Source organism: Eretmochelys imbricata, chromosome 8 (assembly GCF_965152235.1).
Source record: "Eretmochelys imbricata isolate rEreImb1 chromosome 8, rEreImb1.hap1, whole genome shotgun sequence".
Lineage (NCBI taxonomy): Eukaryota > Metazoa > Chordata > Testudines > Cheloniidae > Eretmochelys > Eretmochelys imbricata.
Window position 1 is genome coordinate 21,856,458 of NC_135579.1, and position 15,758 is coordinate 21,872,215.

At 51.2% G+C, this 15,758-nt stretch overlaps 1 protein-coding gene across 1 annotated transcript in view; it reads left to right on the forward strand.

Annotated features, from left to right (window-relative positions):
- Nucleotides 1-15,758, forward strand: part of ABLIM3 (actin binding LIM protein family member 3) — a 60,842-nt gene that overhangs the window by 10,960 nt on the left and 34,124 nt on the right. Inside the window, exons 4-6 of the mRNA XM_077824727.1 lie at nt 1,275-1,458; nt 6,649-6,761; nt 12,200-12,326. Of these exons, the coding sequence (XP_077680853.1) occupies nt 1,275-1,458; nt 6,649-6,761; nt 12,200-12,326 (424 nt within the window). The remainder of the gene's footprint in view (nt 1-1,274; nt 1,459-6,648; nt 6,762-12,199; nt 12,327-15,758) is intronic.

Consider the following 15,758-nt stretch of genomic DNA (forward strand, 5'->3'; position numbering starts at 1 on the left):
CTGATGCCACAGCAGGTGAAGGAGGGGGTGGTGGCTGCCTTTCCAAACCTGGCACAGCAGCCTTGGGGCCAGGCTTATCCATTAGAGCCACTGGACAGCTACTGCAGCTACGTGGCCTCTTTCCTAGCCAAGCCTGCAGGAAGAGCTTGCCAGTGCGTAAGCCCTAGGGCTGGGGCTGGGTGGAGGAAGTTTGCATGGCTCCTGTCCCCAGCATGCCTGGCGCTAGCTCATGCTACCTGGAGATCACTTTCATGAGCACTAAAGCAATTAACATTTAAAAAACCTTTTACATTTGTAAAGGCACAATGTAGAGGGAAGAGGGATGTGCCTGACCCTGTTCAGGTGCCATCAGGTGTGGTGGGCAGGGCGAGGGAATAATGCAGCTCTTGGATTAGCCTAATCCATGTCCGGTCGTGCCAGGCTGCTCTGCACTGGAATCATCTTGCTGGCCAGTTCCTTTGACCATTGCGTGCGGCCTACAGTTTCCTCTCAGCAGGGCCCATCCCTTTCCAAAACCAGGAGGCTTCATCCTGGACTGGGCCCGCAGCCCAACAGTGACATCTTGTGGGGCTGAAGGAGGTGCCCACCGGCCCCTCAGCATTTCAGAGCTGGCCAGCTGTGGAAAGGGAGGAACCTACTGAGATGTCTGCAGTTCCCAGGCCAGATCCCCGCCCCCAAGGCTCCTGATCAAGTTTTTGGAACAATCACATTTGGGAGACTACGGCTGAAGAATTCATGCTAGGTTTTCCCGGAGACCCTCTCGGTGTGCACTGGGATGTGGCTAGTGACTTCTATAGAGAAGTCCAGCCCAGTGGGTTATGTTGGTCAAAGGAGTTAGTGCTTCACCTTAATGCTTATTCTCTGAGGCTTAATTCAAAGCTCCCATGTGCGTAGGCCAAGTTGCAACCATTTAAAAAAAAAAGGTGGGGCTGTAGGAAAGGGAGGAATGTGAAAACCAGGAGTGAAGATACAGGGGCACCGAGGGGACCTCTGTAAAAGTGACTGGGGGAGCACATGGCCTCACTCCCTGCGTGCCCTCAGCTGCTGTTCCTATGGGATTGGGTGCAGCATGCACTGGAGTGTTCCAAGTGCTTTGCTGAGATGCTGTGACCATGCTAGCCCAGGCCGACCCCCCCTGTGACTTCACTTTGACTCAGGAAAGTCCCACCTCGTGGCACCTCTCGGAAGCCCTTGGAGGAAACATGCCCAGCTTGTGAAGGTGCTCACTGTTGAGCTGACTGTTCTCCCCTTGGGGTTGTTTTCTCCCTCTCTAGTGTGCGGCTGTGACCTGGCCCAATCAGGCTTCTTCTTTAAGAATGGAGAATACATCTGCACCCATGACTACCAGCAGCTCTATGGGACCCGCTGTGACAGCTGCCGCGACTTCATCACTGGAGAGGTCATCTCTGCCCTGGGCAGGACATACCACCCCAAGTGCTTTGTCTGCAGCATGTGCAGGTGAGTTGGACATGCAGCTGCAGGGTACCACACCCCCTCCCCAGGGGCAGGCCAATGCCTGAAGCTGGGAAGGCACTGCTGGTTTTCAGGCCAGTGCTGGGGCAAAGGACCCGTCTCAGCAATGCCCTGAATGTATTTTGTAGCTTGGTGTAATGGGTGCCCTAAGACATAGCAAACATGCTATTCCCACCAGGGACATTGCAATGGGTGGTGCCGGGGGGCGGGGGCGGCGACGACGACAACGACATACATCAATTCTTTGGATCTTCTCTCCTTACTCCACTTTGCCCAAAGTCTGGCATCCCAATAAGCAAGTCTTCCATTTCCTGCCTCAGTGAAAGCCACAGGGAAGCAGCAAAGCAAGTCAGAACCCTCACCTTTCACCCCTGGGGAACTGGGTTCCAATCCTGGATGAGTTTACTACTGAAAGTAGCTTTGGTGAATTCCTAACCAGACCCTCTGGCTTTGCACAATCCCCACCTTGGCTGAATGGAGATAATCTGTTCATCACACAGGACTGGAATAGCCTGGTGCTAAGGGCAGGGCTGAGGTGCATTGACGGAGCTGCGGGGGTGCAGAACTGGAATAGCAGGGTGCTAAGGGCAGGGCTGAGGTGCATTGACGGAGCTGTGGGGGTGCAGGACTGGAATAGCAGGGTGCTAAGGGCAGGGCTGAGGTGCATTGACGGAGCTGCGGGGGTGCAGGACTGGAATGGCAGGGTGCTAAGGGCAGGGCTGAGGTGCATTGACGGAGCTGCGGGGGTGCAGGACTGGAATGGCAGGGTGCTAAGGGCAGGGCTGAGGTGCATTGACGGAGCTGCGGGGGTGCAGGACTGGAATGGCAGGGTGCTAAGGGCAGGGCTGAGGTGCATTGACGGAGCTGCGGGGGTGCAGGACTGGAATGGCAGGGTGCTAAGGGCAGGGCTGAGGTGCATTGATGGAGCTGCAGGGGTGCAGGACTGGAATAGCAGGGTGCTAAGGGCAGGGCTGAGGTGCATTGATGGAGCTGTGGGGGTGCAGGACTGGAATAGCAGGGTGCTAAGGGCAGGGCTGAGGTGCATTGACGGAGCTGCGGGGGTGCAGGACTGGAATAGCAGGGTGCTACGGGCAGGGCTGAGGTGCATTGAGGGAGCTGCGGGGGTGCAGGACTGGAATAGCAGGGTGCTACGGGCAGGGCTGAGGTGCATTGAGGGAGCTGTGGGGGTGCAGGACTAGAATAGCAGGTGCTAAGGGCAGGGGTGAGGTGTGGTAGCAGCATCATGTGGGAGAAGCTTACAATGGCCTTGCCGTTCAGAGACACTGCACAGAACTGTGTTTTTGAAAGAATGAACTAAACCAACTAACTAACTAGCAGGAGAGCTTGTTCCTCAGCAGAGGTGTTGCTAAGGTCTTCATGGTCATATGTCTCCCTGAGCCAGCGTGTGCAAAGGAATGAGCTGACTTGCTGTGGCTTTTCCTTTTCGCACTGCTGGTAATTACTGCCAAGGTGCATGAGCTGGACTGAGAGCATGTCAGGATCTGACGTGTTAAATGTTAGTACAAGGTGAATAAACGTTACTGCAGACGCTGAAGGGGTCTGACATTTTGGGGTTCAACCCAGATCTGTAAGGGGTTGTGTCACCACCTCCCTTGCAGCTCTGGGTGTCTTAAATGCATGCTATGTTGCTGTTGCTCTCAGCCCAGAGACCAACAGCCAGCATACACGCATGCAGGTCACATCTCCCTTCCAGTTACTGTTTGCTGCAGGGTGACATCAACACTCCGTCCCAAATATCTCCAAACCTGTCTCCCTGCCGTGCCCAGTCCTCTGCTGAAACGCTCACAGAAGAGAAACAGCAGTGTATTATCTGGACTGGAGCTAATAATCACTTCAGTTCAATTAAAGCACTGGGTTGTTTTAGGCAGAAGTGAAACAAGTTTATTTAATCAAAAAGAGAGAGATTTTAAGCAAGCTCAGATCTAAGGGATAAAGGTAGAAAGAGTTACAAACAACCCTCCCCAAAGTAAAAATACCCCTTCTAATGGCTAAGGCCTAACTTAACAAGCTACAGTCTTTGTTCAAGGTAGTTTCCTCAGCAATCTTCCTCCTCCAGCAATGGCTGGGTAGCTCTTAATCAGGCTCCCCACAGACTCCCGGGCACTGATTTTCCTTGTCTTCTCAGGTGAAGGATAACTTAAGGGTTTGCTCCCCCTGTCTTTATAGTCCAATGAACCTTTGAAATGTGTTCTTCGGAAATGTATCCCCAGATAAAGTTCCTTTCCCTGCTGGGTGTGAATGCCAGGCTGTCTGGTGTAGACACCAGGCTGTCTTCTCTCCTGCTGGTGATTTTCACAATGCAAATTATCTCTTCCTGCAACCGCTCATACCAATGAATAGCCCATTGAATTTGGCCACACCTGCTCTGAGGTGTTGGCCTCTTTTCTTTGTCTGGAGAAAACCAGTTTTTAAGCTCCCCCTGACATGCCTGGTTTAAACACATTTCAGTCACATATTTCCAGCATCTATCTATTTGTGGGTTTACTGTATACAGATCAGGCAGGAATATTAATTATCAGTGAGTTATTAGTTTTCCAGTGATATATTGCATGCCACGTTTTGGGTATATCTCATGACAACAGTGTGTTGGGTGTAGTGAGTCTGATGAGTTAGTTGGGTGTAGTTAATCTGATGAGGTTCAATAAGGATAAGTGCAGGGTCCTGCACTTAGGACGGAAGAATCCAATGCACCGCTACAGACTAGGGACCGAATGGCTAGACAGCAGTTCTGCGGAAAAGGACCTAGGGGTGACAGTGGACGAGAAGCTGGATATGAGTCAGCAGTGTGCCCTTGTTGCCAAGAAGGCCAATGGCATTTTGGGATGTATAAGTAGGGGCATAGCGAGCAGATCGAGGGACGTGATCGTCCCCCTCTATTCGACATTGGTGAGGCCTCATCTGGAGTACTGTGTCCAGTTTTGGGCCCCACACTACAAGAAGGATGTGGATAAATTGGAGAGAGTCCAGCGAAGGGCAACAAAAATGATTAGGGGTCTAGAACACATGACTTATGAGGAGAGGCTGAGGGAGCTGGGATTGTTTAGCCTGCAGAAGAGAAGAATGAGGGGGGATTTGATAGCTGCTTTCAACTACCTGAAAGGGGGTTCCAAAGAGGATGGCTCTAGACTGTTCTCAATGGTAGCAGATGACAGAACGAGGAGTAATGGCCTCAAGTTGCAGTGGGGGAGGTTTAGATTGGATATTAGGAAAAACTTTTTCACTAAGAGGGTGGTGAAACACTGGAATGCATTGCCTAGGGAGGTGGTAGAATCTCCTTCCTTGGAAGTTTTTAAGGTCAGGCTTGACAAAGCCCTGGCTGGGATGATTTAACTGGGAATTGGTCCTGCTTCGAGCAGGGGGTTGGACTAGATGACCTTCAGGGGTCCCTTCCAACCCTGATATTCTATGATTCTATGATTCTATGAGTCTGTCAGTCCTGAGAAGAGTTGCTGACACGGAGCAGTGAACCACCAGCTGTGTGTCACAGGGAGCTATTAATGTCCATGGGGAACTGTAAATCTGTCTGGAGAGGGCTAGACACTGTTCCTCTAGGGCAGCTCTGAGCAGTGCTGGAGAGGGTTGGGTCTATTACTTTAACACTGTGAGTGAATCAAGGGACCATTAAAGGAAGCGGGTTGGAACCAGGCACTGGACAGGCTCCCCTCAAACTGCCCTTTCAGGGCACCTCATTCCTGACTCACATCACCCCTGCTACTCCAGTCCTAGGACCCCCAAACCAGGTCTGGTGCAGCCTCTCAATGCTAATCCGTAGCCCACTATGCTATTCCTATCTGGCTCTGTACTCTGACACCCAGGTACTGAAACTCACCCTCCCCACCAACAGCGCCTTACTCTGTGTGCCCTGCCACCTGAGCAGAGCAGCAGTGCAGAGATAACCATCTGTGTTTTGCCTGTGTGACTGTGTGCGGGTGTGTCTCTGTGGACGTCTGTGCCTTTGTGTGGCTGTATTCCTGCATGTTTTTGATGCATTCCTCTATACTTGGCACTGGTGCGACCGCTGCTGCAATGCTGCGTCCAGTTCTGGTGTCCACCATTGAAGAAGGATGTTGATAAATTGGAGAGGATCCAGGGAGGAGCCACGAAAATGATTAAAGGATTAAAAACCATGCCTGATAGTGATAGACTCAAGGAGCTCAATCTATTGAGTTTACCAAAGAGACGGTTAAGGAGTTTCTTGATTACAGTCTATATGTACCTACATGGGGAACAAATATTTGATAGTGGGCTCTTCAATCTAACAGAGAAAGGTATAAGACAGTCCAGACAAATTCAGACTGGAAATAAGGCACACATTTTTAATAGTGAGCGTAATTAGCTACTGGAACAACTTACCAAGCATTGTGGTGGAGTCTCCATGACTGACCATTTTTAAATGGAGATTGGATGTTTTTCTAAAAGATCTGCTCTAGGAATTATTTTTGGGAGTTCTCTGGCCTGTGTTCTATGTGAGGTCAAACTAGATAATCATTGTGGTCCCTTGTGCCTTTGGAATCCATTAATGTTTGTGCATGTCTCTCTCCATGTTTTGCACCCATATCTCTGGGGGTGGGTGCATGCCTCTGTGTGTGGTTGTGTTCAGCTGTGGGTGTGTGCGTTCTCCAGGGAGAGGTATCTCTATGTGTGTAGCTGTGGTTGGATGTAGGGGTGTACACTTCTGCTGGTGTATGTCTCACTGTGTGGTTGATTGTAGGTGTGTGCATTCATCTAGGTGCGTGTGTACATTTCCTATATCACCATTTTTCATCAGGGGAAGAAAGCAATCCTTTGTCTTGCCTCAATCCTCCCCCTGACAAGCTGACACCCTGCTTGCTTTGCCCCTTAGACCCTTTCTTCTTCTCCCAAGATCTTCCCCACACCTGCTCCATCCTTCCCTTGGACAGCCTGATCTCACCAGGGGAGAAACTAGGAAAGAGACAGGTGCAGCTCAGCTCTTTGCAACCACTCCTGAGTGGGACCAAGACTGCTGCAGCTGGTGCCCCTGCCCTGAATGACTGCCCCATGAGGGAATAAGCAGAGGCCCATGGATGGGATTAGAAGGACAGACTAACCCAGGGAGCAGCCATGAAGCCTAGCTGGAGCTCTAAGCAGGGGAGGTGTGTTTCTTATGCTTTCCTGCCTTCTCTGTGGCTGCAGGAAGCCGTTCCCCATTGGAGACAAAGTGACATTCAGTGGGAAAGACTGCGTCTGCCAAGCCTGTTCCCATTCGCTGATCAGCACCAAGCCTATCAAGATTCACGGGCCGAGCCGTAAGTTGGATAGATTTGATCTTGCTCTCTCATGTGTGCTGTCTGTAAAGGGTTAATTACAGGTGATCCTGCAGGTTCTGATCCCTGGTGCTATCTTGTGACCTGGCAGAGAAAGCCCATCTTGGAGCAATTGCTCCATGCTAGGTCATTATGGCTGCGGTAGCCTGTGTCTTTAAGAGACCCAGCGATAGCAGGTACCAGGAAGAGAAGCAGCTGGATCCATATGCGGGGCCGGCAATGTGATCTGTTTGCTCCCTGGTGTTTCCTTAAATGTACTCAGAGGCTATGAAAAGAGTTGTACAATGTTTCCTACCACAGTTACAGACCCATGCTTTCCCATCCCCACAAGCAATCAGAGATGCTATTAGAACACGGACACTCAGCCAGGGCAGAGGACTTCTCTTGTGGTGCACATGCCCAATGCTGGATTTCTCCCCAGTGCTGGAAATAACGGGAAGGGCCCCAGTATTGCAGTGTAGTGGAGCACTGGTGAAGCGGGTGTGGTTAGGGTTCATTTGTGGAGCTGATGGGGGAGGCATCTCAGACAGGGCATCTCCCAGTTCCACCTGGGCTTTCCTTATGGCCCACTGGTGTCTGGAAATCCCATGTTGTATTCATGACCTGGCAGGGCTTTGCTAGCGAGCCCTTTGCAGCCTGAGGCAGTCTGAAGCGGCGTTTCTGAAGACAGCACTAGATTGTTGGGACAATACCCAAACCCAAAATCTGCAGGGAGGGGAGGAAGGACAAGGTGCTGTGATCCTCATGCGGATGCTGTGTTTCACCTCGCCTGTGTAAGTCCGAGGTGGGATTGCCCTGTTAAGGGAAGGCAAGGAGTAGGAGGACAAGTCATTCCTCCTGCCCTTGCTCCCAGGAGGTACAAGCCAGGCACTCTGTGACACCTGAGAGCAAGATTCAGCGCACTTGTTACGATCACAGGTAACTGAGCAATGTAGAAGCTGGGGCTGCCAGCAGCTGCTCTGGAAAAGCAGGGTCTTGCTTGCTCACTTGTGTTCTTCCTCAGAAATGTACTGAGCTCCAGGGGTTCTCTCTCTGTACATGAGCAGCACCACCCAGGGGAAACAGGCACTGGTTTTAGCTAGGGTTTTATTTACTCACTTCACCCTGCTATGGTAGCTGGGTTTGAACAGCCACCTCCCAAACCCTCACACACAGGGCCTGATCCAAAGCCCATTGGGGGCAGTGGAAAGCCTCCATTGGCTTTGATGGACTTTGGATTAGGCCTAGGATTGTCTTGTTGTTTCTTTTATATTTACAGTATCTTTCTTTTTTTCCTCTCTCTCTCTTTCTCGTTCTTTCTTTCTGTCTTGGTTCTCCCCAGTTACATTGCACTTTGGCTTTTAGAGCTCTCACCTCTTACCTCCTCCCTCCCTTTGTGTCTCTGTCTACTCAGCTTAGCAGCCTGTGTGACTGCAAAGACTTTCCTTGCTGCTCTGTGGGCTGGCTAGGGGGCATCTGGCTTTGCCCTCAACCAAAGGTGGCTGAATGCCCAATATATGGCTAGGGGGTATGGGACTTTATGCCACTGATGAGCCATTCACAGAGGGAGCAGGCTGAGGCCCTTGTCCAAGGAAGGGGATTGCAATGAGTTAATAACTGGTCTATCCTTTGCTGGTACCCACATATACAGTATATGGGAGAAGTCATGGGAGAACTGCATCAGCATAATTCTTGCGCAGATGGCAGAAGACTGAGATAAATGGGAGCCATGCCATCCCCTGGTGACCAAACTCCTGTCATATCAGCTGTACCACACTGCTGAGTGGCAGAAGCACAAGCCCTCACTGCAGCACCAGTAAGGGACACCCCTGAGACCAGCAGGAGTCACTCACTGCTCTGCCAGGACAGTCTGGCGGGAGTCCTGCAAATGTTGCACTGTTCAGCAGGTGCCCAAGAGAGCACACCAGTGTCAGCTGGTGGGTGGGAGACAGGGTGTGTTGGGCAGCCAGCCCTACATTTGTGGAGAAGTTTGCATATGTGTTTGCCATAGAGGGTAGCAGGTGACAGCTCAAATGGAGGGAGATTCAGCCTCTCAGAAGAACAATGTCCATTTTTAGAAACTGCCATGGAAGACTTCTTCCTTCTGTTTCTCTTTGTTTTCAATGGGACTTTAATGCAAAGAAGTCTGTGGGTCAGAATGTGAAAGTCACAGCACTGACCCAGTGAACCCAGACAGACCCCACGGCGCTGGCTGATCTGCCCTCACACCACTGGGCAGGGGAAGTGGTGACTTTTTGCTTTCCCACTTGAGGCCTAAGGCCAAGGTGTGGGCCCCTGAACTGTGGAGTTTCCCATCGTGGGCTTGATTCGCGTTCCAGCCATAGCTCTCGGATTCAGGGAGCTCTTGCATTGGAGGTGTGGGGGAAAGCAGAGGGGGGAAATCCCAATTTATTATTTAAATCTAGTTCATTTTAATTTCAATTTGATTTAAGGGGGTCTGGTTTGCTCCGAACTTGGGAACCCATAAACAGTAGGTCCCCCACTTCTCTCTCGTGTGTCCACTCCATCCCATGACCCCCACCTGAGCTGAGGCTACAGTTACGCTGGACAGAATTTTAAAATGTATCTAGGCTATAACCCTTCTTGCTTCAAGGCATGAGCCAGCCACTAACTGATGGGGTCAAGAAGAAACATCCCCTCCAGGCAGGTTATCCCATTACTGTCTGTTACAGTGCTTCCTCTGAGGCATTTGGTACTGACCACTGGCAGACATGGGGAACCGGACTGGAGAGGCCACTTGTTTGACCTGGTGTGAACCTAGCTCAGGGGTCTGGCCTTGGCATCGTGTTACAGTGTGCTCTTGTCGGCCCCAGGCATGAGAGGCCAGTGAACCCATTGCCCCAGTGGGGACACTCCTGGCAGAGCTGGACATGACAGACCCCAGATGGTGGTGATGAAAGCAGCAAGGCCCGTTTTATCCGAGCTAGAGCAGACTAGCGCTGAGTCAGCACAAGGTTGCTTTTTTTTTTTTCCCCCCACCACTACCCCCCCGTGTCCATTAGGAGGCTCTTGGCAGAGAGGAAGGGAAGGGGAGCCACGTGTGTCATCTGTTTCCTCCCAACTACTTCCATCTCCTTTCCCGGTCAGGTGCCCTGGAGACCACAGCTTCTGAAATCCGCTCTCAGACGCTCCTCGGCTAGGCTGCAGAGCTGAGGTTACCCGAGGGCAGCATGGATTATTCATAACTAGCTGCAGGCGGCATCCAGGATGTGCATGAGCCAAGACAGTTTCTCTCACTGCTCCTGGTCTGCACCCTTATCACCTCCATGGCACTGCAGCCAGCTGGGGACTGCAGAGCCTTGGACCCCTGGGGGAGGTGAGGGAAGTGCCACTGTGGTCTAGTAGCAAAAGCAAGAGTAAGTTCTCAGATGAGGACATCCCCAAAGAAGGTTGCAGGCTGCTTCTGCAAGTCTCCTCCAAAGCCTCCTGACTGCCAACATAACAGGAGCAAATCTGAAAGGCGCGTGAGCAGCAAACCCGGGGGAGTTGTGCAATGTAGGGGCATGTGCCAGAGCACAGCAGAGAATGACTAACGTTGAGAAGAGCTTAATTGAGCTGCTGCACTTTGTGCCAGGTATATAGGGTCAAAATGTCCCTCCAGTGCTGCCCAATAAGGCAGATGCATGGGGGTAAAATGCAGCTGCAAGGCTGCCCTGAAGTGTGCTGGGTAAAACACACCTTTGGTGCTGTCAAGATTACCACTCAGTTGGCTTGCAATGCACCTTATTTGTTGCATTCGTGTAGCACAGGGGACTGAAATCTCCCTGGATACCAGCAGCAAAGAGGTTAAAAAGGAACACCTTGTCCATGTATCACACAGACTCCTGAAATCCTAGAGAGTCCCTGATGTGAGAGAGAGAGAGAGAGAGAGAAGGGCAGAGAGGAGTCAAAGCCAGGGCTCTAAGGCCCATATGCTTCCTGCTTCCAGCCTTGATGGGAACCCAGGGAAATGGGAAAGGAAGGAAGGCTGGTAAATACTGCAGTGGACTGATGTAGACACAGCTTAGAGAACAGCCCTTCCTATGCTCGGCTTGCTGCCAGACGCTTCCCACCATTGCTACCCGAGGGGGGAGCTATGCTAGGAGCTGTAATACAGATAGGATTCAAGGCCTGCCAGTATTTTAACCCCAGGGTCACCTAGCTCATGACCGAATGGGTAAATCTTGCTCAGCACCAGGGCTCCCACTGGTGGAGCTGAACTGTTGCTAGCAACATTGGGAAATTTTTGGCAAAGAGTCCCTGGCTACACCAGACTGCTGCATCCCCATCCACCCAAGCTGGGAAGTGGCTGTCACTGGTATTTATTCCCCTTCCAAACATGACTTCCTGCCAACATTCGCTCTAAGAATCTCAGAAAAGCAGATCGAAAACCAGGACAAACCAAGCAGGTTGGCTGCGCCCCGATGCCCACCAAGTGAGGCCATCTGCTTTGGGCAAGGCTGGGGGTGCCGGTTGCTCAGTAGGATCATGGCATGTTCCCGGTGCATTTTGCCCATGTGCTGTCTGTGGTCCTGGCCATCCCACCCAGTTTTCCTCTGAGGAGCCCAGCTCTTTCTTAGCACCAACTGTGGAAGCTTGCTACGCAATACGCAAAGTGCTGGAACTCATTAGGGAACGTGCTGAAGATGCATATTCCCATTAGAAGAAAAATGCAATGTGTGTTGGGATAGCTCTCATCGGAGGCCTCTCTCCCAGCACCCATATCGGAGGATGAAAAGGTGTCTGATTCAGGGAGAGAGTGGTTTGATTCCACATGTGTGTGTGTGCACGCACTTCTCTCTGATTCTGTGCATGGAAATTTGTGTGTGCCTGTGGGTATGTTCACACTGCAAGCTTGACTCTAGCAAGCCTGGCTAAAAATAGCAGTGAAGATAAAGTGGCATGGACCGCGGTGTGGACTATCAATGCAAGTATGTACTCCGGATTCTGGGCAAGCTTGTACAATCCAGTGCCAGGGTCCATGCTGCTGGGTCTTCACTGCTATTTTCAGCTGCGCTAGCTAGAATAAAGCCAGTGCAGGTATGCCCACCTGAGCTGCAATCACACTGCCGAATGCCGTGCAGACCTACCCTCAGTGTGAGTCTGTGTGTGTATCTGTGTGCATTGCTGTAAGTGTGGGGCTGTGCGTTTGATTCTCTCGGTGTGCACAGGATCCTGTCCCGGCTCCCAAGACTTTAGGGAATGATGGCACAAGTCAACAAAGTGTCTCAATATGTCCCCTCTAGCTTGGGCAGAGTTTGAAATATGCGAGTCACAGTGCCTTGCTCTAGATGACAGCAAGATGAGAGCAGGGCTTCAGTGTTGCCAACTCTTGCGATTTCCCAGAGGGTTTGCCAGCTGCGCCTTCGCCAGGCTGCAGAGCCCCCTGGGGCAGGAAGCTGTGGTGGTTTCATGCTCTGCCCCATCCCTTGTCTCCCCAGACTGTGCGGGCTGCAAGGAGGAGATCAAGCACGGCCAGTCGCTCCTGGCCCTGGAGAAGCAGTGGCACGTCAGCTGCTTCAAATGCCAAACCTGCGGGATCATCCTGACCGGCGAGTACATCAGCAAGTGAGTGTCTCCTCATCCCTTCCCGGCATCCTTCACTGCACCATGGTCACTCACTGGGGAGGGAGCAAGGAGGCCGAGGGCTAGTGTACGCCCCTGGGATTGCTGCAGGCTCACGACTTCCCTCGTCCTTCAGGCTGCAGGGGCTTCAGAAGCACATATCACAAAAATGGATTTTGGGTGGGGAGCCAGCTGATCACCTGTCTCCACACACACCCCCACAGCTGGGTGGGAAGGATGCATCCTGGAAGTGCTAGACACGTCTCTGAGGAAACTTGGGGAAGGGGCTCACCATGATGGGGAGGGGGATCATTGGAATCCCTCCAAGAGATGCTACTGCACAGGGAAAAGGCCGGCTGGTGAGTATGTGGCACGCATGCCCTCTTCCGAATGGAACAGCGCATCTGCTCAAGTACCTGTCAGAGGCCGTAGTGCTGGTCCCCCGGGGCAGAGTCTCCATTAGCTCGAGTGGCCTGTGCTTTTGGCCCAGGCAGGCTGTCACTCTTCCTCACCCCTTGGTGGCTGTGGTGTTGGGCACAGCAGCGGCATCGAGGGCTATGGGTCTCCGTGTGTATTTGTGACTGTCTGAGGCTGAGAGCAGGCAGCAGGGAAAGGGTTTCTTGCTCTGCATGCTGGCCAGCTGCAGGGTTTCTGGCACAGCCTTGGCTCATGAAGCATGCCCACTGTCAGGCTTTTACAGTCCAGGCTAGATGGCCCCTAGGAGGCTGCAGGCAAATTCAGTAACATTAGCAGGCAAGAGCAACTCTATTGTACCCTCGTACCACTCCTCTCCTCCTCCTCAGACTCCAGAGCACAGCTTAGCTGCCCCAGGAGTCCCACTCCATCCCCTCCTCAGAAGCTGGTCAAGGGCCAGCAGTTCCAAACAATTATCATAGAATCATAGAATATCAGGGTTGGAAGGGACCTCAGGAGGTCATCTAGTCCAACCCCCTGCTCAGAGCAGGACCAATCCTCAACTAAATAATCCCAGCCAGGGCTTTGTCAAGCCTGATCTTAAAAACTTCTAAGGAAGGAGATTCCACCACCTCCCGTGGTAACGCATTGCAGTGTTTCACCACCCTCCTAGTGAAAAAGTTTTTCCTAATATCCAACCTAAACCTCCCCCACTGCAACTTGAGACCATTACTCCTCGTTCTGTCATCTGCTACCACTGAGAACAGCCGAGCTCCATCCTCTTTGGAACCCCCTTTCAGGTAGTTGAAAGCAACTATCAAATCCCCCCTCATTCTTCTCTTCCGCAGACTAAACAATCTCAGTTCCCTCAGCCTCTCCTCATAAGTCATGTGTTCCAGTCCCCTAATCATTTTTGTTGCCCTCCGCTGGACTCTTTTCAGTTTTTCCACATCCTTCTTGTAGTGTGGGGCCCAAAACTGGACACAGTACTCCAGATGAGGCCTCACCAATGTCGAATAGAGGGGAACGATCACGTCCCTCGATCTGCTGGCAATGCCCCTACTTATACATCCCAAAATGCCATTGGCCTTCTTGGCAACAAGGACACACTGTTGAATTATATCCAGCTTCTCGTCCACTGTAACCCCTAGGTCCTTTTCTGCAGAACTGCTGCCTAGCCTTTCGGTCCCTAGTCTGTAGCGGTGCATGGGATTCTTCCATCCTAAATGCAGGACACTGCACTTGTCCTTGTTGAACCTCATCAGATTTCTTTTGGCCCAATCCTCCAATTTGTCTAGGTCCCTCTGTATCTTATTCCTACCCTCCAGCGTATCTACCTCTCCTCCAAGTAGAGTGTCATCTGCAAACTTGCTGAAGGTGCAATCCACACCATCCTCCAGATCATTTATGAAGATATTGAACAAAACCGGCCCGAGGACCGACCCTTGGGGCACTCCACTTGATACCTGCTGCCAACTAGACATGGAGCCATTGATCGCTACCCATTGAGCCCGACAATCTAGCCAGCTTTCTAGCCACCTTATAGTTATTCATCCAGCCCATACTTCTTTAACTTACTGGCAAGAATACTGTGGGAGACCGTGTCAAAAGTTTTGCTAAAGTCAAGGAACAACACGTCCACTGCTTTCCCCTCATCCACAGAGCCAGTTATCTTGTCATAGAAAGCAATTAGATTAGTCAGGCATGACTTGCCCTTAGTGAATCCATGCTGACTGTTCCTGATCACTTTCCTCTCCTCTAAGTCCTTCATTGAGGACCTGCTCCATGATTTTTCCAGGGACTGAGGTGAAGCTGACTGGCCTGTAGTTCCCCGGATCCTCCTTCTTCCCTTTTTTAAAGATGGGCACTACATTAGCCTTTTTCCAGTCTTCTGGGACCTCCCCTGATCGCCATGAGTTTTCAAAGATAATGGCCAATGGCTCTGCTATCACATCCGCCAACTCCTTTAGCACTCTCGGATGCAGCACATCCGGCCCCATGGACTTGTGCTCATCCAGCTTTTCTAAATAGTCCCAAACCACTTTCTTCACAGAGGGATGGTCACCTCCTCCCCATGCTGTGCTGCCCAGTGCAGCAGTCTGGGAGCTGACCTTGTTCGTGAAGACAGAGGCAAAAAAAGCATTGAGTACATTGGCTTTTTCCACATCCTCTGTCACTAGGTTGCCTCCCTCATTCAGTAAGGGACCCACACTTTCCTTGACTTTCTTCTTGTTGCTAACATACCTGAAGAAACCCTTCTTGTTACTCTTAACATCTCTTGCTAGCTGCAACTCCAGGTGTGATTTGGCCTTCCTGATTTCACTCCTGCATGCCCGAGCAATATTTTTATTCTCTTCCCTGGTCATTTGTTCAGTCTTCCACTTCTTGTAAGCTTCTTTTTTGTGTTTAAGATCAGCAAGGATTTCACTGTTAAGCCATGCTGGTCGTCTGCCATATTTACTGTTCTTTCTACACATCGGGATGGTTTGTCCCTGTAACCTCAATAAGGATTCTTTAAAATACAGCCAGCTCTCCTGGACTCCTTTCCCTCTCATGATGACAGGTTTCAGAGCAAGAGCCGTGTTAGTCTGTATTCGCAAAAAGAAAAGGAGTACTTGTGGCACCTTAGAGACTAACCAATTTATTTGAGCATGAGCTTTCGTGAGCTACAGCTCACTTCATCGGATGCATACCGTGGAAACTGCAGCAGACTTTATATACACACAGAGATCATGAAACAATACCTCCTCCCACCCCACTGTCCTGCTGGTAATAGCTTATCTAAAGTGATCATCAAGTTGGGCCATTTCCAGCACAAATCCAGGTTTTCTCACCCTCCACCCCCCCACACACAAACTCACTCTCCTGCTGGTAATAGCCCATCCAAAGTGACAACTCTCTACACAATGCGCATGATAATCAAGCTCACGAAAGCTCATGCTCAAATAAATTGGTTAGTCTCTAAGGTGCCACAAGTACTCCTTTTCTTTCCCCCTCATGTTATTCTCCCAGGGGATCCTG